The sequence below is a fragment of the Panthera onca genome, chromosome C2, assembly GCF_046562875.1.
Source record: "Panthera onca isolate mPanOnc1 chromosome C2, mPanOnc1 haplotype 2, whole genome shotgun sequence".
NCBI lineage: Eukaryota > Metazoa > Chordata > Mammalia > Carnivora > Felidae > Panthera > Panthera onca.
Window position 1 is genome coordinate 70,436,419 of NC_138347.1, and position 25,817 is coordinate 70,462,235.

Sequence of the window (25,817 nt, forward strand, 5' to 3'; positions counted from 1 at the left end):
AAGATATGGAAAAGAGAGGAAGAGACAAGGAAGATAGGAGTGAGAAAGTCCAATATATATATAACTGGAGTTCTAGGCGGAGAAGAGAGAAAAGAGAGAAATGGCGATATTCAAAAAGGTAATGGCTGAGAATTTCCCTCAAACTAAGGAAGCCCAACAAATCCTTAGAAAACAAAATAGTACAGAAATATAAACTCACATCATAGTCAAACTGCAGAAAACCACAGACAAGGTACATCTTAAAAACAACCAGAACAGGGAAAATGACAAATCATGTATAGAAGATGACAATTAGACTAACAGCTGATTTCTCAACAGCAATAATGGAAGTCCAAAACCAGTGGGTAAATATTGTACATTCAGTAAAACTATCTTTGAAAAATATCCTGAGACTCTCTTTCAAAAAAGAAACATTTTCAGTCAAATTTCAGTTTATCAACCACCTCCACAAAAGGAAATTAGGGAGAATTTTATGTCAAGCAAGAAAAACAATGCTAGATAAAAGCTAGAAGAGGCAAGAAGATATAATGAGCAAAGAAAATGGTAAATATGTGCATAAATCTAAAGCAACATTGAATTTCTAAAATAATTTCTCATCTGTGGGATTAATAAAACAAGATAAAGCAAACCATGGATAACAATAGCGCATAAGTCAGGAGGGCATAACCAGAATCATGTTGTGTTGAGGGTGACTTTAAGTTGTGTAAAAAATGCATTTTCAAGTTCCTCAAGCTGACCCTGAAGAACAGAGAGTGTATCACTTCCAACTGGTAGAGCTTGCAGTAATATGAAATTTCCATTGAGAGAAACTAATTAATATTGCCTAAAACCAAAACAATGAATCAACAAATAGCAATTTAAGCATGTTACTGAGAGGTATGGACAGGATTACTAAAAGAGCTTGTTAAAAGGGTTGAAAGTGGCTGATTCTGGGAAGCGGAAAACGATTGGTAGTAGGAGTGGTCAGGGTTTTTTATAATAGCCTTATAAAACATATTTGATCTTTAAACTACGTATGAGTTTGATAAAAAATAAGAATTTAAATTCAAAGAAGTTAGATAACGAGCCAGGGTAAACGCCTACAGCGGATGATAAAAGTTTAGCATTCCTAACACGTGAAGTTTTTCAAAGTCCTAAGATGTAAAGGGCACCTGGGTGGCTCAGTCTAAGGTTAAGGGTCCGACTAGATTTTGGCTCAGGTCATGATCTCACGGTTATGAGTTTGAGCCCCACACTGGGCTCTGCCCTAACAGCACGAAGCCCGCTTGCGGTTCTCTCTCTCCCTCTCTCTCTGACCCCTCTCCCCCCTCTTTCTCTCAAAGTAAATAAGCTTAAAAAAATTCCTAAGATGTACATCTCACAAAGAACATGAATATGTGATTCACAGAAGAAAATGTATAATTTGAGAATAAATACATGACAGTATTGTTGGAAAGAAATAAAATACAAATGTAAACTAGAAAAGCCTTTTTTTCAACTTTTTATATAAATTTATATTTGCCTATCAAATTGGCAAAGACTCAAAAAATGATAAGATGTAGTGTCACTGAGGGCATAGCAGACTGGCACCTCTATACAACACCAATAAGAATGTAACTGGCACATTCTGGTGAGAAATTCCTCAATCCATTGCAAAAGTCTTAAAAATAGGCATATATTTCGACCCAGGAATTCCATTTTTGGAAATTAATTTCAAGGAAATTCTTAAGGATATGCACAGATTCAGGCACAGGGAAGTTTACCACAGCATTGTTTATAATAATGAAAATTGGAAACAACCTAAATTTCTGCAATAGGACCTTGTAAGTAATTATAAGACAACAAGATTTTAAAGGGCTGACCAAAATATATTATTGATACAGTTTAGATATGTACTATGTTCACCCTGTACAGTTAATTAAAAATATAAATTAAAAAATGGCATGTACCATATGACCTTATGTTATTAAAAATAGATGTGTTTAGGGGCACCTGGGTGGCTCAGGTGGTTAAGCATCCAACTCTTGATTTCAGCTCAGGTCATGATCTTACAGTTTGTGAGTCTGAGCCCTGCATTTGGCTCTGCACTGACAGCACAGAGCCTGCTTGGGATTCTCTCTCCCTCTCTCTGCCTCTCCTACTCATGCTCTCTCTCTCAAAAAGAAAATAAACATTAAAAAAATATATATGTATATATAAACATAAATAAATATGCATATATTTATAAACATAAACATATATATACATATGTATCTGTTTAAAAACCTGCATCTCCTGGGGTGCCTGGCTTGGCTCACTTGTAAGAGCATGCGACTCTTGATCTCAGGGCTGTGAGTTCAAGCCCCATGTTGGGTGTAGAGATTCCTAAAAATAAACTTTAAAAAAAAAAAAAAGCATCTTCTAAGAAAAAGAACAAAAAAGTTGGTATCTTGGTAAAAGGACTCTAGGTCTGGAAGCCTTCTTAGAAGGGGCTTTCTTTGGTCCCTAGACTGCTCCCTAAGGTAGGTAAAGCCTGTAGACTTTCAATATAAAGGTGGCTCATGCAACTTGCTCATAATACAGCTATTTCTGAAACATAAGCATTATGAGTGGCCTTGAGCACCCAGCTGAAGGACTGATGAGTTTACCTGTGTCTGGACAACCAGCCTCTGGGTACCTAACCACTCAGCACCAGCTGTGGCCATAGCTGGTGGCCTGATCAAGGGGATGACCATCTGTCCACAGCAACTAGAGACTGAACACACCCCTGGTCAGTACTGCCACTGCTGGGCCCTGTGGGCGTTAGGGACCTGTGGGCTTATGATGCCACCTCTACCCTCTTTCCCTCAGTTGCAGGTGCCATAGCCACCTGGATTGATCAGAAATTCTTACCTGTACCGTCACTCTTCTTCTGGGGATGTTTCCCTTTCTTCCCCCCGGAACACATGACGGGGAAAGTCACCTGCTTACCCCACCTTGAGAATCTGTGTTCTCTATGTGGACACTCTCTCATCTAAAAGGAAAAGAGCCTGCCTCCAGCTCCCTGTCTGGATATAGAAACTCAGTACTTACTTAACAAGAGAAGCAGTGGGTAACATACAAACTGGCTAAAGTCAGGCTGTCTGTGTTAGACTTCTGGTTCTACCATGTACATGCCGTATGACCTTGGATGACATACGTAATTTCTCTGCCTTGGCTTCTTCGTCTGTAACAGGGGGATAATGACAGCACCTACCTCACTGGGCTGTGACACAGTACACACACATGTGAGAGTGTCAAAGACTATCTGGTCCGTAGTGAGTGCTACACCCATTGCAGCTGTTCAAGGGGTCTAGGTCTCTCAATGTGAACGGACAGATTTGGACATGACTTTGGCAGGCACTGCTAAACAACCCCTCTCCAGGCAGCAGAGCAGAGCTAGTTGCAGAGGTACAAGCTCTGCTGGAAGCTAGGGGTGCACCCCCTGAAAGGACTGAGGTGGGCTCTGTGAGCTGGGGCCTCGCTCTGGCTTTGCTCCAGGACACTCTGCCAGCAGATGCAGGGAGAACTAGGAAGGCACAGTGTGAGAGCCAGACCCACCTCTGGCATAAGCCCCTGATGTTACTGGCCCAGGGTTCCAAAAGAATAGTATTCCACTGCCTGCTGTTGAACTCTGGATGTCCCTCTACTTCTTTATTACCTATGAACTACTCTTCAGAAGGGGATTAACTAACCATGCGGCACCCCAGCCCACCCACTCTGCCACCCATTCACAATCTTTTGATTGTGAACATGCAAGTGCTTGACATGATTCCATGCTGTATCTTGGTGGGGGAACAATGAGTCCAGTGCTAAAATATTTATTGAGGTCCAAGGATGAATCCCTTCAGAAGCCCTGAGTTGTTTAGGAGTACTGTGGTTGAATTTTGGTTTTGGCGTAGCTCCCTGTTCAGCACAGGGGTAAACCCCGAGTGGGAGAGAAATTTAGAGTAAAGCGGCTAGGAGTCAGCAGGGACCTAACACGTGCAGGGGGAGAATCCAGAACCTGCTCTGACTCTTGGCAGAGAAGAGAAATGGCCTTGGAGAAATGGAAAGAAGGTACACCTCAGGCTTCGGAGTCTGGGCCGGAGAAGGAGGATGAAGACCCTGTGCCCTACTGGACACTCAGGGGCAGCCTCTGAGGCTGGCTCTCCTCACCTCACCCATCCCTCTCCCCAGATAGTCAGAGGTACTTGCTCAACCTCACTCACATCCCACGGCAACTGAGCCGCACCAACCAGCCTCATACTGGAGTTGAGATGTCCCAACCTCCCAGGTATATTTGAGCTGGAAATATCGTCTTTCCCTCTGCACTCAGCCCCCTGTGTCAAGACAGTTTCATTGCTTTGCCTGTTTTTTCCCCCAAGTTGACAACTTCCACTTCTGTAGTGTCTTCATGTTCTAAAACATCTGTTTGTGAACCAACATCAGGGATGCTAGCACAGCCTGGGAGTAGGATTTCCTAATTAGCAGCTGCTATAGAGTCAACTCCTCACCACCCACCCCATGATTTGGGGTTTTTCAACATGCATTGTTTCTGAGCAGTGGAGTGGGTGTGTACAGGGAGTATGCTGTGTCATCCAAAGAGGCAATTTCCTCCCAGAGGGCCCAGCCCGCCCCCACATTGCACTGTCAACCACTCCTGTGGGCCCTATGTCACAGAGTTAAAGCAGGATCCCTTTATTTTCATTTCCCTCCATTTAGAATCAGATTTCACAAATAGCTACTCAGTGCTTACCACGTGCTAAATGTTTTCAAGGGCATTTATCTCATTTAATGAGAATGACAGCTGGTCAAGTGGGTATCATGGCACCCGGGAAGAAGGGCAGAAAGATTAAGTGGTTGTTCAAGGTCATGCACTAAACGGCAGATTCACAATCTGAACCCAGCTCTTGTTCCCTCACATCCCAGCTTATTCTGTGACATGGGCTTTAAGGCATTGGTCAGGGAACAACGTCCCCCTGGTCTTCAAACCCCGGTCTCAAATCCATGAGCAATGTCCCACTCCTCCCTAAGAGGAGCAACCTAGCCTGTGGCACAGGGGCTTTGGAATCAGACAGGTTTGGTTTGATGATAGCTGCACTTATTAGCAGGAACACTGAGCAAGAAGACCTCTAAAGCAGCTTCTCAGAGATAATTTTAATGAGTAATGAAAAGAATAATAATAAAGAGTGGAGGCAGAATGGAGAATGAGTTTGAGAGACAAGAAAAGCCTGTTTTCAAAATATGAAGTGAGGGGTGACATTATAACTTCCCACTGGAAATGTCTGACAGGCCGTTAAAAATTTGGGACTGTCAATTAGGAAGAGGGATGAGGAGATGGAGTATGAAGGGAAAAGTGACGGTCGAGGACTGAATTAAGGGGAACCTTGAATCAGAGGGAGAGGAAGAGTCAGTGAAGGAGACACAGAGGACCAGGGAAGGATAGGATGAATTGAAATAGGAGCCAGCAAGGCAATGAGTGCCGAGACACCACAGAGAGGCAGGGGCCAAGCCTGTGGAAAGGCCAGAGAATAGTCAACCAGAGTCCCCGGGACTTTCCGGAGTGTCACGTGGCAAAGAGAAGATGAAACTCAGATTGTTAGGGGTTAAGGCTCATGAGAGAACGTTCTGGAAAAGACACTGACTTCCCCCCCTCCCCCAGCTGTGAATTCCCTGTTTCTGGCTCCCCCTCAGAGCTTTCCTGGGATCCCTCAACTTGGGGAACACATGGGAGAGCTGGGTGCTTTCTAGCCACATGACTGCATGTGCTAGCATGGGTTCTCATACCAACGATAGTGAATTTCTTTATAATTTTTAGAGATTTTCCTCAGATTCAATTGCTCACACAGGACTAGAACTGAAATGAAAAAGCTCCCTTTTTAATCCCCTTTTTGGTATGGTAGATGGCTGTAAACCACAAGAGGAGCAGAACATTGTCCACTGGAACTTTATAGGAGGATGGAATTTTGCCCCTATTCTCAGAGATCGAATTAAGAAATCCCACATGTTTACAATCTGCAAAGCGCTTCTTTACTTGATAATTTCAGGGGGCTAAATTATCCTGTTGGGTCCTGACATTCTGCATGGCAAGCAAGATAGGAATTCTTACCCCATTTTAGGAACAGAAGGCTAAGCCTCAGTACTAAGGTCACATGCCTAGAATAACCCAGAACTAAGTGGCAGGATGGAGACCAGAGCCCAGCCCAGCCCTTTCTTTCTGGTGTCTTTCCTAGTTAACCACACCCAAATGAAGCCAGTGAGGACTGAGAAGACAGGAGCTCAGCCAACTCTTCCCAAACTAATTTATGGCATGTAGCCTGCTTCGCTAGCTAACATCCAGTGCTTTGCATCATGCATTCTGGCCAAAGTTGGCCAAAGTTGCCTGGGTTGTCCTTGGTGCCCCCATCCCTCTCTGAAAGTGACCCCTGCCCTTAGGGACCATAGCAATGAACTAATCTGACCCTCAGACAGGACCGGGGTCCAAGAGGGACAATAATAGCGCCAGGTCCATAATACGTCCAGTGGGTGGCATTTATAAATTCAAAAGACTGTTTACTTTCATACTCATTAGGACAGCTATTATCAAGGAAAAAAAAAAAGGAAAAGAAAAAGAAAGGAAAGTAGGTGTTGACGAGAACTTAAGAGAAATTGGAACTTCCGTGCATTGCTGGTAGGAATATAAACTGGCACAGCCACTGTAGGAAACAGTTTGGTCATTCCTCAAAAACTTAAACATAGAATTGCCATATGATCCAGCAATTGCACTGCTAGGGACATACACAAAAGAACTAAAGGCAGAGAATCAAACAGACATTTGTACACACGTGTTGACAGCAGTATTATTCACAATAGCCAAAAGGTTGAAGCAACCCAAATGCCCATTGATGGATGACTAGATGAGCAAAATGTGCTACATACATGCAAGAGAATGTCGCTTGGCCTTTAAAAGGAAGGAAATCTGACATACACTGCATGAATGAACCTTGAAGACGTCATGCTAGGTGAAAAAAGCCAGTCACAAAAGAACAAATATTATATGATTCCACTTACATGAGGTACCTGTAATAGGTAAAGTCATAGAGACAAAAAGGAGAATAGAGATTAGCAGAGGCTGGGGAGAGGGAGGAATGAGGAGTCATTACCTAATGAGTTCCCATCTGGGATAATGAAACAGTTCTGGAAATTCATGGTGGTGATGGTAGTACAACACTGTGAATGTACTCAATGCCAATAACTTGTACCCTTAAAAATAGATAAAAAATATATTTACTGAGCATCAACCACACACAAGACACTGGATTCTGCCTCAAGGGGCCTATCGCTTCCAAGAGAGCTGAATGGGGTTAATAAATTCCTGTGATGTGGATGTCAGTGACATGGGGGTGTGAGAAGAGGCCCAGCTAGGCAGAGAAGGTATCCTGGAAGTTTGGTAGGCAGAGAAGCTAGGGAGCTGGGCAGAGAAGGTATCCTGGGTGCAGGTTTGGGACAAGAATCCCATCCTCCCTTTCAGGGTTGCACTGTCTCTCCAGATCACGGCCTTCACCCCAGGAATCCAACAAACCAGGGGGATTTCCTGCCGGATGGCCAGCAGGTGGGATATCTGGGGGTAGACAGGAACCTTGGGGACATGGAGGGAAGGTGGCTGCGACCTCACCAGAGGGCAGCCGCCTACTCAGTGCGGCTGCTCAGGGCTGTGTTTTGAAACACTACTGCGGATGTAATGATTCTGGGTGGAGGACGTTTAGGAGCCAAATGAGTTTGTGTGAACAAAAGGCAGCCCTCGATCTGGACTGTCCAGGGCTCTCGGGGAGTTTCATTTCCTTCCTTGTTCTTGCCCTGAAAGGAGCAGCCCTAAGAAAAACCATACACATTAAGAAGTGTTTGGACCTGAGACCCAGTGATCTGATTTTTTTTAACGTTTATTTTTGAAGGAGAGAGAGAAAGAGCGTGAGCGGGGTAGGGTCAGAGAGAGAGGGAGACACAGAATCCGAAGCAGGCTCCAGGCTCTGAGCCATCAGCACAGAGCCCAATGTGGGGCTCAAACCCACGAACTGTGAAATCATGACCTGGGCCAAAGTGGGACCCTTAACCGACTGAGCCACCCAGGCGCCCCTCCAATGATCTGATTTTTAAAAACAGGTCCCCCAGGAACAGCGTCTAGTAATGAAAAGTACAAAATTTACAAGGCATATTATCCTCTCCTCCTTGTGAGAGTCTGCTTTTGTCTAGCTGAGTATCCTCTGGGGAGAAAGGCAGGCTTGTGGGACTGAGCTGTGACCCATGACCCAGGGTGGGGCTGGCCAGGACCCTCCCCCTTGCCCCCTCCCCAAAGTCCGGGGTCCCGCAGGCTTCCAGAAACAGAATCACCTCTGAGGTAGCCTGAGGGTGCTAAGGAGGGAAGCAGCCTAACCCCAGGCAGGAGAGGAAGGTGAAGGACTCTGATGTGACCTCAAGTTCCTTGCTTTAAAAATAATTCCATAGGATTAAAAAAAAAAAAAAAAGGAGGCTTTGAAAAATAGCCCAAGGGTCATGTCAGAAGATTCCCAATTAAATCAGTAAACAAAAAGGCTGTCTGAGGGGGGTGGGAAGGCTATCTTGTCCCCGTGGGCATTTATCCATCTGGTGCCTCAGTTTTCTTTGCCTCTCTCATTCTTTGAAAGATAAACAGCTCGTGGAGGGGCTGAGAGGTGGCTCAGCAGAGGTGGTTTCGAGAAGGGGGCCTAAGGGGCAGCTCCCTGTGGCGCCTGAAGATGAAGTTGGGGGGGTGGGCAGGGAAGCGGGCCTGTCTCCTGTATTGTCACCCTAACATTCACTCACACCCAGAGAGGAAGCCCGGTGGCAGAGCCCCGCCAAAGGAGGCCTGCCAGCTTGACGAAACAATAAAAAGGCAAGGAAAAACATCCTGGTTCCGAGGAGGAAGAGGGGAGGTGGGAGGGAGGCGGGGAGGTCGAATGACATGAAATGCGGCCACCTGACTTTTGTTAAGTTCTGCCATAATTTGTTCCGTAGACCTGTGTGAAGGGGCCCAGGACTCTAAGGAAATCATAGAAACATCATTTGTCTGGAAGGCTTACAGTGTTAGAAAATGTACACAGTGGAACGATGCTGCAGCACAAAGGGCCCGCGGGGCCAGGTGGGGGAAGGGAAGGGAGGAGGCCGCGGCTGTCACCGCCAGCCCCAGAAAGGGGTGCTCTCACCGTGGGCCACTGGGAGCCCGTGGGGGTGCATATATAAAACCTATTTAGAGACATAAATGAAAGGTTTACCAATAGGCCTTTACAACTAAGTTGGGAAACTTGACACTTGATTCAAATACAAGTTATATATATATATATATATATATATATATATATATATATATATATATATGTAATATATACATTTTTTAGATTTTAGATTTTTTAAGTTTATTTATTTATTTTGAGAGAGACAGAGACAAGTGTGAGTGGGGGAGACACAGAGGGAAAAGGAGAGAGAGAGAGAGAGAGAGAGAGAGATTGAGAATCCCAAGCAGGCTCTGCCGATGGCTGTCAGCGCAAGGCCTGATGTGGGGTTCCAACACACACACACGTGAGGTCATGACCTGGGCCGAAACCACGCTTAACTGTGCCACCCAGGCGCCCCTCAAATATAACCAATATTTTTAAAGTCAGTTGTATGCTATAGCCAGTTAAGAAAAAGATATAAAATGAGGGAGTAGAAAGAAAGGGAGAAACTTACAGAGAGAGGAGGAGAGAGTAAAGCTAGGGAGGAGAATGCCAGAGTAGGGTCATTACGACGAAGACAAGGATGAGGATAATGACAGCAGCCCAGATACACGCTGCAGGCACCATGCCAGGCATTGCACATGGACTGTCCCAGTTAATTCTCACCACAACCCTGGCAGGTGGGCACCATTATTGTCCCCATTTTTTTTGATAAGGAAACTGAGGTGTCGAGAGATCAAACAGATGCTCAAGGATCCCACAAATAATACACTGGGATCCCAGCCCAGGTCTGTCTGACTCCAAAGGCCTTCAATATAAAATATCTAAAATAATAATAATAATAATACAGAAATAGAAAAAGAATGAAGGATAAGAATGGCAAGCACAAGATGAAGACAGAGCTACAGAGACATGGCAACATACTCTGAGAGGGAAAGCCAGAAAGACACAGGCAGGGCTCCTCAGGCAGGCTTCCAGGGTGTCTCCCAGGACCCCTGGATCCAAACTGCAGTTTCAGGACCCGAATGGGGACATCCCGGCAGCCCACGCTGCCCACTGTCCGAAAGGAATTAAGAGTATGGACAGGATTCAGAAGAAGAAAGAAAGTGACAAAGGGAAGAGTCGGTGGTGATCCCATGTGAGTGAGAAAAAGCCGCGAGACAAAGACGGCTGAGGTTCTGAATGTGTGACTGAGAAATTAACGGGACCATAAACAAGCAAAGGAAGGACAGGTTCTCGGGGGGGCAGGGGGAGGGGGGAGATGACATGCCTGCATTTATAACCATTATCTGTTGTGTTGAAAGTGAAGCACAACTGTGCAGATGTTTGGCAGGTGGCTGAAGGAATCGGACTGGGTATCTGAAGAGAAGAAAGATAGCTGTGGGTATCACCTCCTCAGAGAAAACAGGTGAAGCCATGCTATGTCTTCCCTCTGTGCCTCTGTTTTGTGGACTTCCCTACCTAAGTGCCCTGCTCCCTTTCCCTTGGGCCTTGGCAAAATCTGACTGCTTTCTCACAACTGGCTCAGGGAACACCACTCCCAAGAAGCTTTTTCCAGAGAGAACTCGCTCCCTCTTGACTACTGTTTTAACTTGTTGTATAATTATAACATATTCGATCATATTTCTATGTCCCTTAGGAGAGACCGTGGCTCCTGGGAGGACTCAGTAAACACTCACTGAACCGAGCTGCAGGTAGAAGGCCAAGGAAAGGCCTGTGAAGAACATCCTACTGGTTGGGTGGGACAGAGGCTGAGAAAGAGCTAGCCACCAAGACCAGAGGCAGCTGAGAGGACAGAGATGGAGGACTGACAACAGGCCAGTGAGACATCCCAGAATGCTGTCCCTCTCTCCCCTTCCTCTCCTACTTTCTACACATCCCCCTGCATCTACCTGCTCCACAAAGGCCACCTCACTTAGAGTAATAATAATGCCGGAGGCATTCCCAAATACACAGCACGTGCGTGTTCACAAAGCCTGTCCACGAGGATGAGTTTCCATCTCACCCCTATGATAGCACTGCGAGGTGGATGGAGCTGGGAGTATCTTCGCCATTTTACAGATATGCAAACAGGCCCAGAGATGGGATGCCTGGCCCAGGGCACAGTAAGTTCATTGTATTCTGACTCAAATTACTCGCTGTGTCTACATTTAAACATGCCTTTGTGGTCATAATTATATTTGCTCCTCCTCGGAAGCCTTGTCTAGGAAGCAGGATAGATAGCATTAGCCCCATTTCTAACATAGGGAAAGTAAGACCCAGGGACATTAGGCAGCTGCCCCCTGCCACACAGCTAGAAAGCAAAGAGGTTAAGACCCTGTCAGAGTTCTTGAGCCACCACTGGCATCTCTCTGCCCGAACTCCGCCTGTGGCTATAGACAGCAGCACTCCGTTACCACAAGGCACAGCTATACTATAAATAATTCCTAACCAACCACAGGAATTCACCTACCAATGAATATGGTCCTCTTCAAAGAAACCCCATTAAGATCTTACTTAATCCAACAACACTGTTACTCCTCAAACTGTTTCCTAAAATTCTCTACAATCTTCAACAGCGCCTGAGGAGTATTTTTGAGTTTACTGAATAAGGACACATTTTCATCCCTTGATAATAGATTTGGATTATTCTGGAAACACACAAAAATTCCAAGCCCAATTTAGTGACTGATGCAGGGGATCGAGATAGGTGTCTCCGTTTTGGATCCAGGATGATGGAGAAGTACAAAGAAACACCAATGAGTTGCTTGTGGCCCAGGCACTGGCTCTAAAGGGGGCTCCCAGCTCCTTCGAATGCTTTTTGAGGTATGTGTCAATAACCTCCAAAAATTCTGACCTGAAGGAGAGTACCCTTTGACAACAGAAGTCCTAGCATGACTGATTTTAAAGGTTTATTACTTTCGAGTCACACCTCACATACCATTTTTATTGAATCCTTACTGCTTCACGTGCATTATTAATCTGGTCTCCGCAGATAACTGCAGGTGAGGGCTGGATAGGTGGCACTTAGTTGTTCTGACTTAAAATCTTCAAATTGTGCTCTTTCCTCCCTGCATTGGAAGCTAAGGATGGAGAGAAAGTTCTAGGAATACCAAGAAGTGAGGTTCGGGGGGCCCGGGGAAGGGGAGGGGGACCAAGTAGCAAATGTCCTTGGAAAGTAGACCTGACCCCTTTGCATTCAGAACTTGTCCCCCATCCACTGAACCTGGAGGTGAAGAGGGTGTTGTCATCAGTCCAAAGGTCAGTATAAACAGGCAATGGTTTCAGGAGCATCCTCGTGGCCAGTATTTACAGAGCTCTCCTGCCCAGCAACAAGCAGTCTGTTTTACAGAGGCTATATGACCCTTACATTCCTGAGTAGGGCCCATTAATAGCCCATCTGACAGATGGGAAACTGAAGGCACAGAGAGACTGAGTAACCTACCAAGGTCCCACAGCTTGCAAGTGGTACTGTTGGGAGTTTAAACTGAGGCTGTCTGACACCCAAGCCAGGACCTCCCCAGGTCTGTGACTGCACAGCCAGAGGGCTCTTATACATATCCTAGCAACAGATGACCCCAGAAAAAGTCTCACTGCATGACACAACGAAAGTCCTGGTGGCCCCAGAGGCTCAGGAGTGAAATTTATCCCCATGTTGAAGCTGTTTCCATCTCCCCCTACCACCCAGGGAAGGAAAATAGAGTAGTTTTCAATACTAGCCTGATTCATGATAATCACCAATCATGACCTTGCACAAAGAACAACATCCTACCAGATTCCAACCAGGCGTCTCTCTCCTATATTTTCACTATTCCCTCCTCCAATATGACTGCTTCAATGCACATGGCCCAGCATGGCACAGGGTCAGCTAGAGAGCTTGACCTTGGCCTCCACCTTCTTCTTGTCACCTGTCTTCCTCCCTGGACTTCTTATCCCAACTTATCAAAGACATTGAGCAGAAGTCTGTCAAAGGTATCACATCCATCTCCTCACTTCCAGTAGCTCAGCTCCTTCCCAGAAGAGACATGGAGGCTGCTGTTATTCAGGGTCTCCAGTGAGATCAGAGCCTCCCCTGGGGCCCCCACAACCACAGGAACTGGGAGCACAGAGCCTGCCTGCCATACCACCAGACCTGTTAGCTTTCCTCAAACATTCCTACGTGACAGGAAAGCCTGCATAATACTGCAAAGCTCAAGTATCCCAGAACCAAGGTATAAAGCAAAAGGAATGTGTCCATTTTTAACAGTCTCTGTAGACTTCAGAGATGGCCTTTCTAGCTCCTTAAGAGATCTTATGACAGGAGCCCTAGGTCACATGGTGGTGCAGGTGCTGCTGTAATACCACCTGGGCAGTGGGTGGCAGCCACAAGTTGGATAGATGCTCCCTGGGCCAAGGCCAAAGATGAATATGACCTGTGCCTCCTCTCAAGGAGCTAGAGGTCTAGCAGGCCCACAGGTACACATGAAGACCCACTGTGAGGTACCCTTCCTCGTCCCTCACATAGGCGCCACAGCTCCCGACCCTGAGCTAAGAAGCCAGATGTAGAGTCTCCTCACACTTCAGATCAACATCAGGGAAGTCAGGAGGTATTCACAGGATAAAGCTGGGACCCTCAGGAATGAAGCTTCTGGCATCAGATGGCCAATCCGTCATTCCACAGATAAAGAAATGGAGGCCCAGAGAAGGAAGCAATATGCCCAAAGTTACCCCGTGTCTAAGTGGCAGAGCCAAAACTTGATCCTGAACCTTCTGGACCAGCCCCCACCTCTGGCCACTCCACATTGCTAGAGCAGCATTTCCAGCCCCAACTAGAGCTCTGCCACTATCATGGTTGTCTAATTGTTTCACTGGTTTCCAGAACCTTTCCGGGAAAAACCACGTCTGTGAAATGCAGCCAGTCATATCACTCAATTGGAAGTGTCTGGATTTGTCACATATCTCCTAATCTAAGGTGACCTCGAATCTTGCATCATGTCCTGAACAAAGAGACCAAAAGGTTCTGAGAGCAAAGTGAAATTTACTGACTCTGACTGGAAATCAACCAGGGTAAATGAGGCAAAAGAGTGACAGCCCCTTTCCCTACTTATTTTGGAAACAAGCCTGCCATTTAATGAATAAAGACAGCTTTTTAAAGTTCCCTTCAAACCTGGAGAGTCTAGGATTCTCTGAACATAAAGAGAAGTCTCAGGATGTTCTTACAGACCCCAAACTGAAATCTAATTTTGCCCAGTATGCCAAAATTTAAAGGATCAATATTGCCAATGCAATGGCTCTCATTTACAAGGTCCCTGTGGTGTTCTCTTGCTCCATCCCAAATTTTGCATGACAGTTCCTTCTCAAATACTCGTGTTGCCCTTCTGCCTGGCCACTTTGCCCAAAGCACCTGGCTTGGATGCCTCCCTGCCCAGATGTAGCCATGCTGACACAACACGGTGGAGAGCTTGCTGCCTGCTCTGGAGGAACCCACCTCCACCAGCAGCATCCACCACACTTCCTGCCGGTCAGACACCCTGCAGAATCAGTCACCCACTGAAACATCCTCTCTTCAACTTGCTTCAGACCAGAGGATAAGGTGGAGCCCCAGCAGCTTCCGGATATAGGGTTAGTAGAGAGATGCTGTGATTGACCACACCCAACATACACACACACAGACACACCGCTATCTGAAGATATCTGGGTGAAAAAGAAAGACAGGAGAAGGGTACCGTGTTTTAATCAAAATCCCTGGTGATACACAGAGTGTGGTGAGATCTACATTGTGAGATCACACAATGCTGTTGAAATAATTTGGTATCATTTGGTAGTATTGTCAGGGATCTTAAAATTTTCCACATTCAGGAATTAACACTAAGCAAATAATCAGAGACAAATACAAAAGCTGATTCACAAAGACGTTCATCACATTATTTATGATAGTGAAAAACTGGAAACAGTTATATATCCAATAAAGACGTAGCTTTAAAAAAGTTACAATATACTAGAACAGTATCCATCTGGATACCATATGGAAATATACATGCATTATATGTGTGTGTGTGTCCTATTTTTTAAAAGTCAGCCCCGATGTGGGGCTCAAACTCACAACCCCAAGATCAGGAGTCGCATGCTCTACCGACTGAGCCAGCCAGGCACCCCTGTGTATCCTATTTTAAAAATATATAGTTTTAGGGGCGCCTGGGTGGCTCAGTCGGTTAAGCGTCCGACTTCGGCTCAGGTCATGATCTCGCGGTTCGTGAGTTCAAGCCCTGCGTCGGGCTCTGTGCTGACAGCTCGGAGCCTGGAGCCTGTTTCAGATTCTGTATCTCCCTCATTCTCTGACCCTCCCCTATTCATGCTCTCTCTCTCTGTCTCAAAAATAAATAAATGTTAAAAAAAATTTAATATATATATATATAGTTTTAGGGGCACCTGGGTAACTCAGTGAGTTAATCCCCGATTTCAGTTCAGGTCATGATCTCAGAGTTCATGAGCTTGAGCCCCACATTGGGCTCTGTGCTGACAGCTCAGAGCCTGGAGCCTGCTTTGGATTCTGTGTCTCCCTCTCTCTCTGTTCCTCTCTGCTCACATTCTGTCTCTCTGTCTCTCTCTCAAAAAATAAACATTAAAAAAAATTTTTTAAGTACCTACACAATTTTGTATTCCTTGTAAATGAGAAATATAACAACTGCTAATGTTTTAATATATTTCTGGTAGTTGGCATATAGGTGGTATTTCATTTGGCACTTTCACTTTTCTACACCTTCCAAATTGTATATGATAAATATACAAAACGAACATAATCAGAAAAAAATAAAAGTTCTGATTTTTAAAAGGCAAAGATAACCATGCACCTTGGAAATACCATAATGCTTGTACTTCATCCTGATCCTAAGTCAGAAATGTCACCTCATGGCCTCACTGTTGACTGACAGTAAGGCAGGCTTCCAAAGGAAGCAAATATCAGGGAGATGCATCCTTGTCCTCTGACAACTCCCGGGCAGGAATGCAACAAGGGAGGCAGGAAGGCAAGCAAAAGACAAACACATCAGAGACATACATCAAAACCCCTAACTCCAGAGATCCCCTACCACAGCAGCACCCCAGCCCAGGCACCCTGCACTGCACCACAGCAGTGACACGGGCCACTCTGCTCTGATGACAGTCCCTGTGCCCCCTCCCTCACCTGGGGAAGACTGTCCAGTGCACTGTCCTAACACTTTGGGAGGTAAAGTGTGAGGAAGGTATTGCCTGTCCCATGTTTGATGATCCAAGAACATGAGGGCTGCTCAGTCAGAGAAATATTACCACAAGCATGGTTCTTTCTAACTCCAACTTTTGTGTTTGGGCCTAGCTTCTATTTTAGGAATCATTTATTCAACAAGTACTATGCATGCTTACTGTGTGTCAGGCACAAACTAGCTGTGGCTTCCCACCTTCACTTCCTGTCTTGCCTTCCTAGTCTACTCTCCGCATCACTCCTCTGCTAAAACCTCTCATGGCGCTGAGCAGAAAATCTGACCTTTCTACTGTGGTTCTCATGGCCCCACATGATCTGGCCACCATGGCCTTCCTTCTTTCCAATCCCGAAACACGCAACCTTGTTCTGGCCTTCGGGCCTTTGCACTGGTTGTTCCCTCCCTCTGCCTGCACTGGTTGTTCCCTCCCTCTGCCTGGAGAGCTGTTCCGCTATAGGCATGGGGCACCGTGTGCCTAGTCTCCAGGACAGGAAGGAGTCTGGCATGTGTACACAACTATCTGGTGTGGTTAGAAGGGGGTCAGAGAAAGAAGAGGCCAGAGAGTCAGCGGGTCAGGTCCTGGTATTCCAGCAGGGAGGCTGGATTTTTATTTTACTTTATTTTATTCTAAGTACAATGCAAAGCCCTTGGAGGGTTTTCAGCCTGAGAGTAAGGTGACCTGAATTACATTTAAGAAGATCGCTCTGGGCTCTGTGAACACGGATCAGCGGGAGAGTGTGCATGGAAGCAGGGAGAGCAAAACAGAACAGTGGAGATGGTGAGGGCAGATCCCTGATATATCTATCGAAAAACAGAATCAAGAGTCCCCCTTCCCCACCAAAACAAAGATGCAGAGGGTGAGGGAAGGAGCTGGATATCCAGTGCTTCTAAGTTTCTCATTCAAGTAACAAGTGGGTCCTGTTGCCAATTCCTGATGGCAGAGTGGGGTGGGAATTCAGAGTTCTTGTCCCTGTTAAACTTCATCCGGGGTGGTGGGTGTTTGCTGTCTCCCTTAAGGTAAACAAACTCTTCCTGTATTCTTAAAGTCTCCCCTGAAGTTCTCAGAATCAATCCAGTGGTCTTTCCTCAGGCCTCATTCTTCCTGGCTCCCTCTCCCCTTTAACCTGGATATACCTGGATGAGAAAGCAAGTTCAGGCAGGTTCATGTCAACCTACCTGTACCTTCCTCTGCCCATGCATGGCCAGCTTCCAGACTGCCCCCCTCTCAGCTGCACCTTCAGGCCGCTTCCTGGCTCACCATCTACACTGGATGCTCTTGACCCACTGGGTCTGAGTCTGCCTCCTCTTCTCCAGTGGCTTCAGCTGCTGTTGAGGTTCGCCCTTCCAGGCTGACTCTGGCCCTGGCTTCCCCCTAGTTCAGTTCCACGTCTGTGACTGCACAATATTTCCGCTGGGACAGGCTGCAGGCTTTACAGTGAAAGCACCTCCAACGGAGGCAGCCTCTTGCAGGGCCAGCCAGCTCTTTGCCATTGTCCTCGTCATCCCCACAGCCAGGCAGTCCCCAGGCCCTCCCACCTTCCTCTTTTAAATGGCCCTTGCAACGCTCCCTCTCAACTTCCACCGCTCCCATTCTAGCCCATGCCTTGCTTGCAGTGTTTTCCTCCCATAATACCGATACAACGCCTGCCAGCATTCTCAGACTTCTGAACTAAGTCCTGGACTGTAGGAAGGGCAGAGACCCACACGTGGTTCATCCCCGAGTCCCAGCGTCAAGCACAAAGGAACACTGACCAAGCACGCAATACTGCTCCTTCCTCAAGGGCTCTCAGGGCTCCTCAGTGCAGATGTGACAAACACAAATGCCTCAGGCAGGTCTCTCAAGCCCTCCACCATCGGTACAAATCCTCCTTTCCAGTCTGGTCTTCACTCCAGTGATTCTGGACCCTAGCAGGTCTCCCAAGTCCTCTTCCCCGGACTTCCCGGCTACTGATCACCTCCATTTGAAAAGTCTTAAGCTTTTCAGTATTTGGGGTTTTGCTGATGCCAAAACCCTACCCCCTCTGTGCTATCCATATCCCAGCCCACACCTTCCTCCTGCCTGGACTACCGGCACCCAGCAGCCTCTTCGCCTCTGCACACCATTCCTTGGGTCGGCATGATCTGCTTGTGACATTTCTTCACTTCTGCATCACTAACACACCACAGTCTCCCTGGTGACGGGGTTGAGGGGCACCACCGACTTGCTCTGCAGCTCTCCACAGGTGGAGAGCTGCAGAGCCCCTCATGTGTAGAAAGGGCTCTTGGCCGTGTTTTCAGGTCTACAGATTAGCTAAACTGACACAGACTGACACATCTGCCACACTCCCACAAAGGAAGAGGGAGAAGCCAGGATAGAAACATCTTTGTTCTGTCTGTACCAGATGAACAGGGAACGGGTAGAAGAGGGCATGCACAGACGTTAGAAAGAAAACAAGTCTAGAGCATCAGAATGGGGTACCATCCAACCTCTCCTCCTGTTGAGGGGGTGTTCATACCAACTGCCCCATAACACCGGCCACGTTCCCAGCAGAGTCCATTAAGAATGTCATCAACTCATTTCAGTTTGGGCGATAATTAACAGAGCTACCTCTGGTATCAGTAACATATGGATTGGCATATAGATGAAGTGTAATTCACAATGTCTATATAAAATGCCATTTTTATACATATATACAGACTTATGCTCTTGTGTTGAGCAATTTCCAAAAGAAAATTTTTGTTTGGATCTCCACTCAGCAGGTTGTTCCCATCACTGCTGTCATATCCACATCCACTGCTGTCATATCCACATCCTGCCTCTCATCCCTGATCTCAAAAAAACAAAAACAAGGGGCAAGAGCAAGGGACGGAGAAGAGAAGAAGCAGAACACTGCACTGGTCTTAGAGATCCAGAACCATCGGGCCACTGAGAAAACCGGGGCTGCACGATACCATGGAAACAACAGGTGAATCTGGTCAAATCAGTCTGAATGTTGGCTCCTCCATTCACTGTGTGATCCAAGCTCACCAGGATTCAGTTCCCATAGCTGTAAAAGAGCAGTGCTATCCCTCACAGGACTGTTTTGAGGGTTAAATGGGAAAGCGCCAACCAGACCACACAGGTGCTCAAAGGCTTCAAGTCCAAAGACAGACCCAAACTGATCTCCGTCCCTGGTATTTCCCACTCACACAAAAGCAGGGCGGGCAGAGGGAAGCCACGGAAGAAGGCAATAAGTGGCTAACGGAACCACAACCGCCACCTGTTCTTCACTCGCTTTGTGAGAGTCTCTGAGAGAGCAACAAGTCAACTCTAAGAACACTGCTTCCAGCCAGCTGGGCAGGGCTGCTCGGAGACACCGGGACCACCGGGAGGGCACAGACTCCTCCCCCAGCCTCCCAGGACTAGGTATGCAGTCACTGCCCAGCTGGGCACCAAATATCTTTTGTTCTGCCTCTATCCGCACCAGTCAGGTCTTGGGCAGAAAATACGAGTTCAGCATTTGCACGCCCATCGAGGGAAGCAATAAGAGGGTTCTTGCCAGGTTAAAAGGATGTGGCTTTTAAACACACGCACGCCACAAAGAATCCCTTTCCCCACACCCTTCCTTCTATTTGGAGCAGTCTCCAGCAAAGCAAGCGGGCTCCTCAGAAATCCCTACCACCACCACTGCCAGCCTCAGCCAGGGGAGAGGTAGCCACACACACTCCCTTCCCTACGGGGCTGCCTCCTGCCCGGCCTTCGTCTTCGCTGCACTGTGTAGTGGTTCTCCCAGCAGCTAAAGCTAGTTGGCCTGAAACATTACAGCACTTCAGGGGACAGCGATGGAGCAGTCCAGGAGGGGCTGGGTTCACAGCGCTTCCTTTACTCCAGGGAGCTGCATTTTTCTAAGATTATTATTCCTTGGGCCAGCTGCTCAGCTACTCAGCGTCATTTCCCCTTTGGGTGGGAAAGTTCTTCCCATCTGCATTGATTTTCATTAGGACTTAAGCCTTTCGCTTCCCCTTTCATCTGCAGGTCTCACAATTAAAGCATGGCCTATGGAGCACAAAAATCAAGGCATATAAACTTAAGCGCTCAGAACTGTGGCTCAGAAGCCCTAAGCTGTTAATACACACACCAAGAAAAAGAAAATCTCTAGGACTTGGCATCGTCTCCATCTCCACCAGCTCAAACACCAGCGATGAATCTGAACAGCCAGCAGAATGATAGGTGGGTATGCAAATGGAGGACCTGCGGCCTAATGCTGGCCAACAACCCATAGACGGAACACAAGCGAGGTTACTCAGCAATGAGACCCCCGCACTCTGCCAAGAGGAAAAGGGCTAGAAATGGCCCCCAAGGGAAAAAAGGACATCTCTGGCCCCTGCCATTGATGCCTGTGTATCCAGAAGCCCAAGCCATGAATGCCAGGCACTGACCACCTGTATCCCCACAGCAGAAGGGGCTGCAGCAGTTTCCCGGACAATCAAAGGAAGCACATCATTTATAAGACTTGGGGCTTATTACCAGCAGGAGCGAGCACCTCCCCAAACACAAAAACGTTACTGCAGAGCCTGGATGGCCATCTGTCAGGGGTGCTGAGAGGGCAGATACCCACATGGGACTCAGTGCAGACCAGAGGGCCTCTGGAGGTTCTCTCAGTGTTGAGACTTTGCTGCCTTGGGAAGTGACTGATTATACTTTGTGATACATGGTAGACAATCAAAAAGGGTCCGAAGAAAATCCTGAGAGGTTATTAGGAAACTCGGACTCACTGAAATCACTTATTGCTGGATTTCTTGTTCGTTGTTTCCTTTTCCCTCTAAGTGACATTGTTTGTGCCACCACCAGAAAACAAGCACAGGACATGCTCGCATCCTCAGCCGTGTTACTAGTGTCTAGCAGTTTTTAACAGGCAATCAATTTCCTTTCTTACTCTCACCGTTCTAACATCCCACCTGAGGCCCAGCCTTAGATCAGCTGAAGAGCAGGTGCATCTTGGGTGGGCTTTGTGGGGGTGCCAGGAGAGACCTGCTTAGGTAAGAGAAATTTTGGACTACTCTGGCTCCTGCTACCTGCTCTTGGGACTCCCACATGCATTTTTCCAGAGCCTCATGCACCCAAAGCCTCCATTGCTCTCTGCTCCCAAAATGCATCCAACGGGAAGGTTGCAAAGCCAGGACTAGCAGTGTTAACTGCCACATCTATGAAGAAGTGTGGGTCACTTAGGGCGGGAGGGGAGGATGTCCCAACTAGCAAAGGAGATCAGCCCCAATTCTTACCTGCTGAGTCCCCCACTATGTCCCAACTAGCAAAGGAGATCAGCCCCAATTCTTACCTGCTGAGTCCCCCACTATGTCCCAACTAGCAAAGGAGATCAGCCCCAATTCTTACCTGCTGAGTCCCCCCCCTATGTCCCAACTAGCAAAGGAGATCAGCCCCAATTCTTACCTGCTGAGTCCCCTAGGCTAATTCCCTCCACTGTTCCTCTCCCTGTGTAACACCCAGCTCTCTGTGATGTGTGAGGAGTCCCAGCCATGAGAAGGAATGAGACTCAAGTGCCAGCCTTATCCAGTCATGTCCCTGCAAGTTAGCATCCCTTCCACCTACCCCTAACAAGGCTGGGGCCCCACAGCTAAGAATGCCTGACCCCCAGCCAGAGAAACCTGCCTTCAGCTCCTGGGTGTCTCCTCCGAAATGGCCTCTATCCCCTACACCCGCTCTCCGTTTAGAAAATTTACAAAATACTATGCGGTGTTCCTTAGTTACTTTTCTAGTGTGAGAAAGTCAGGGAATGTTCTCTTTTATGTTCTTGATTCTTTCTCGTGGAACTTAGAACAATATATGCTGTAAGTTATCTGAAGTTACACAGTGGGTAGGTCTCTGGTAGGTCTTTTATAGCTTCTCTCTCCCCTCTCTTCCCTTGCTGTTACTCAGTTTCTCAGTCTTGTGCCAGTGCCTTAGATATTCACAAGGACAAGGCATTCTGCAATGATGGGAGTACTCCTGCACGTGGAGTTGACTTTTTCCTGGGAGGTGTATTTTTTTTAAAAACATTTTTCTTATTTAGAGGAAGCATCCCTAGGTTCAATGAAGCAAGCTAATTCCTACGCGAGATAGTGTGTGTGATATGAGAAACTTAAAGTGCCAATTAGTTAGATGAAATCTTCTCAACCTTCACGTGAACTTCAAATCAATGCCTAGTGTTGCAAGCAACCTTGCTTTTCCAGGTAACCCTGAGAGAGAGCATGTGCCTGGTGTCACTCACAGGAAGGCAGTGGCTAACACCACCACGTTGCTGACTAGTCAAAGCACTTTCATTTATTTTTACTTTCATTTTGTCACACCATCACTAGAAGGCTAGGAGAAACAGGGATCATTACTTCCATTTCACAGATGGAGAAACTGAGATCAAAAGAGGTGACATTCTCAAGGTCACAATGGTGTCACAGTTAGAATTCCTAGGTCGTTGGCATTTCTTCCAGATCTAAAGAAGGAACTGGATAAAAGTCCAGAGCAGAGGGGGCAGGTCCCTTTCTGAGCAGGATAGGCAGGGGCTATGTATGGAGCAGCAGCCCATTGGGAAAGTAAGGGGAGGCTCAGGGGCAGTCCTGTGTCACCTTTTGCCTCGCAAGGGTTTGCCCTTGTAACTCCCCACCTCCACACTGTCCCCCCCTCCCCCGCCCCCATCCCTCCTCTGCTTTTAGAGAGAACCAGTAGAGTGTTGTGTTTCCAACTACATCCTTTGTCCTTTACAATATTCTCAAGGCTAGAACCCTTAAATATCAGTTATTTATCTTCGAAAGTTACGCTCTGTACCTGGAGAGGCCATTTCTGTATCTATAGGAAAAGACTGGGATTCGGGAATTGACGGGAAGATGTTACCACCTCCGAGGTGGGAGAAGCGCCTTTGGAAGGTTTCTGGGGCGGAGGTTCTTTTCTTTTTGTTAAAGGGACGTGTCGGGCAAGAGGTCCAGGGTACGCCACGGAAGACAAGTTTTCTTCCATGGATGGGGGGAGAACAGGACGGTCACACCCCCCAGTCCCGCCACCAGCGATGGAGTCCAGGACAGCACTCTCCCCGCTCGCCACCCTCCCTCGCGGCCCACCCCCGGGGTCCCCAGCGGCCCAGGTAAGCGGGGCGGGGGGGGGGGGGGGGGGCGGGCGGCCGGGACCGAGCGCGCGGAGGGGCCTAGGGCGGGGGATGCGGCCCCGAAGCGCGCCCACGCCCCCCGCCCGAGGCTTCCCGGCGCCCGGCCGCGGCTCTCACTCACCCGCGCTCCCGCCTTGGGGGGCCCGGCGCGAGCGTCCCCGGCGTGTGGCGGCGGCCGGCCCGAGGGCCGTGCGGCTGGGGCCGGGGGGCGCGGGCCCGCGGCGCTCCCGGGGCGGCGTGGGCGGCGTCGGCTCGCGCTCGGGGCCGGGCTCGGGCTCGGGCTCGGGCGGCCGCGCCAGCCCCGCTCCTGCGAGGGGCGCCCGGCTCGGCGCGCGGCGGGCCGGGGAGGGCGGCTGCCCCCACGTCCCGGGGGCGGCCGGCGGCGGCAGCAGCAGCAGCGGCAGCAGCAGCAGCAGCAGCAGCAGCGGGAGCGGGAGCGGCGGCGAGGCCATGGTGGCGGCGCCCGCCCGCGCTCACATGCCCGGCGCGCGGGGCGGGCGCGGGGCGGCCGCGGGTGCGAGGGAAGCGGGCGGCGGGCGCCGCGCGGGGCCGGGGAAGTGAGCGAAGTGAGGCTGCGAGCGCAGTCCCCGCCTCAAAAGTTGTGGGGAGCCGCGGGAGGGCGGCCGGGGCCGGGCGGGCGCGGCGGAGGCGGAGGCGGCCCCGGCGCCGCTACATGCTAATTAGCCCGGGCGGGCCGCGGGCGGGCGGGCGGCTCCTCCTCGGGTTGACATCACCGGCCGAGCGCGGCCGGGCCCGGGGGCGGGGAGAGGGCAGGAAGGGGGCGGGGGCCGGCCGGGGACCGCGGGGTGAGGGCCACGCTGCCGGCCAACTTCGGTCACACTCACACACGCCCTCCCCACCCCCATCACTGCTACTTTGCCACTGGGAGAAAAAAATCAGAAAAACCGAGTCCTCCGAATTTCCCAAGTCCTTAAATGCACAGTAAATGGGTAAAAAGCAGGTACTGGGTGATGTGATTTGCGCTAACTGGATTGTACAAAGTGCTTTGATATGGGAGAGAAGTGGAACCTGTTCCCCTGCTCCTCACAGCGCGCGGTCACTGCCCCTTGCTCATTTGAACTGCCCTCCCCACCCCCACCCCCGTTCCCGCCACCACCACTACTCCTCTGGGCTGGTGCTGGGTTCGCTGTTGCCAAGCCTAACGCCTCGCCCTGTGGCCAACCCGAGAGTCATCCTATCCCCCAGCGCCTTCTCAAGCCCGGACTCCAACCCCATCGGACCACTGCTCCGATGTGAACTTTGGCTCGCACGAGAGTTCGGCAGAAATGTCACCTCCCGGACACCCAAACAGGCCGCAGGGAAAAGAAAACTGTGAATTCAGGCACGGCTAGGCAAACTCGTAATCAGAAAAAGGGCCGCAGATCAAAAAATTAAACAGAAGGACACACAGGGATCACTGACTTTTAAATGAAAACTTTCAGGGGAGAAATTCAAAGATTTAATGAAAACAACATTTCCTGGCAAATGAAGTTCCATTTGTGTCCATATCCCTTCCCTTCCCAGTAAATAAATGTCTAAATTTTAGGGACTGCAAGAGTCTTTACTTCTAGGTGAAGAAAGAGGGGCTCAAAATGGGAAAATAATTGACTCAAAATTCTGAAGCTAGACCCAAAGATTAAGAGGTTTACCTGTAAAGGACTGTGTGGCATTATTAATTCTGGTCCCATAATACAGAATTTGCAATAATCTAGACGATGTCTCAACTGAAATGAACACTGGAGTTCCTTGGGGAATCTCTTCAGTTCCACTGGGGACTCCTATCTGACCACCAGATGCTCAGAAAACTATGAGTATGGACTTCCCTTTCAGGCCTGGCTCTCCACCCCATTTCTCTGCTCCTCTCTGCTGTCTCCAGAGCTCCATGACCCCCACCTCCAGGGCCATGAGCAGATCATGGTGTCCAGGACAGCTGCAGATGGATCTAGGCCCACTTTCTAGTGATTCAGTCCAAGTGAGTCACTTGGCAGAAAACATAAAGGATACTGTGTATAAACAACCTCACCTTAAAAGGGGGAGTGGGGAGTAACGATTTGGTTTTGTTTTATTTTGTTTTGAACAACCACAAGACAAACCCAACTTGCCAGGGCTCTCACATGGAGTTTCCAGGTCTTTCCAAGAAAGTACCATACAATGATCCCCTGTAAGTAACTTGATTTGCTCTCGTGGCCCCAGCTCAACTTCTCAGGATCGTGTTCTCATATTAACAGGCAGAACTACCCAGCTGTCCAGACGCAGCCAGACAAGCCCCAACAAGCCAAGACACTGCACTCAGAGGTTCTGGTCACCACCACCCCCTCCCAGGGGTGAGTATATTTCACATAGTATAT

At 48.4% G+C, this 25,817-nt stretch overlaps 1 protein-coding gene across 1 annotated transcript in view; it reads right to left on the reverse strand.

The window, feature by feature from the left end:
* HEG1 (heart development protein with EGF like domains 1) overlaps positions 1-24,055 on the reverse strand; it is a 90,436-nt gene extending 66,381 nt beyond the window's left edge. The window contains exon 1 of the mRNA XM_060639732.3: positions 23,591-24,055. Coding sequence (XP_060495715.3) covers positions 23,591-23,921 — 331 coding nt within the window. The 5' untranslated portion in view covers positions 23,922-24,055. The remainder of the gene's footprint in view (positions 1-23,590) is intronic.
* Between the last annotated feature and the right edge of the window lie 1,762 nt (positions 24,056-25,817).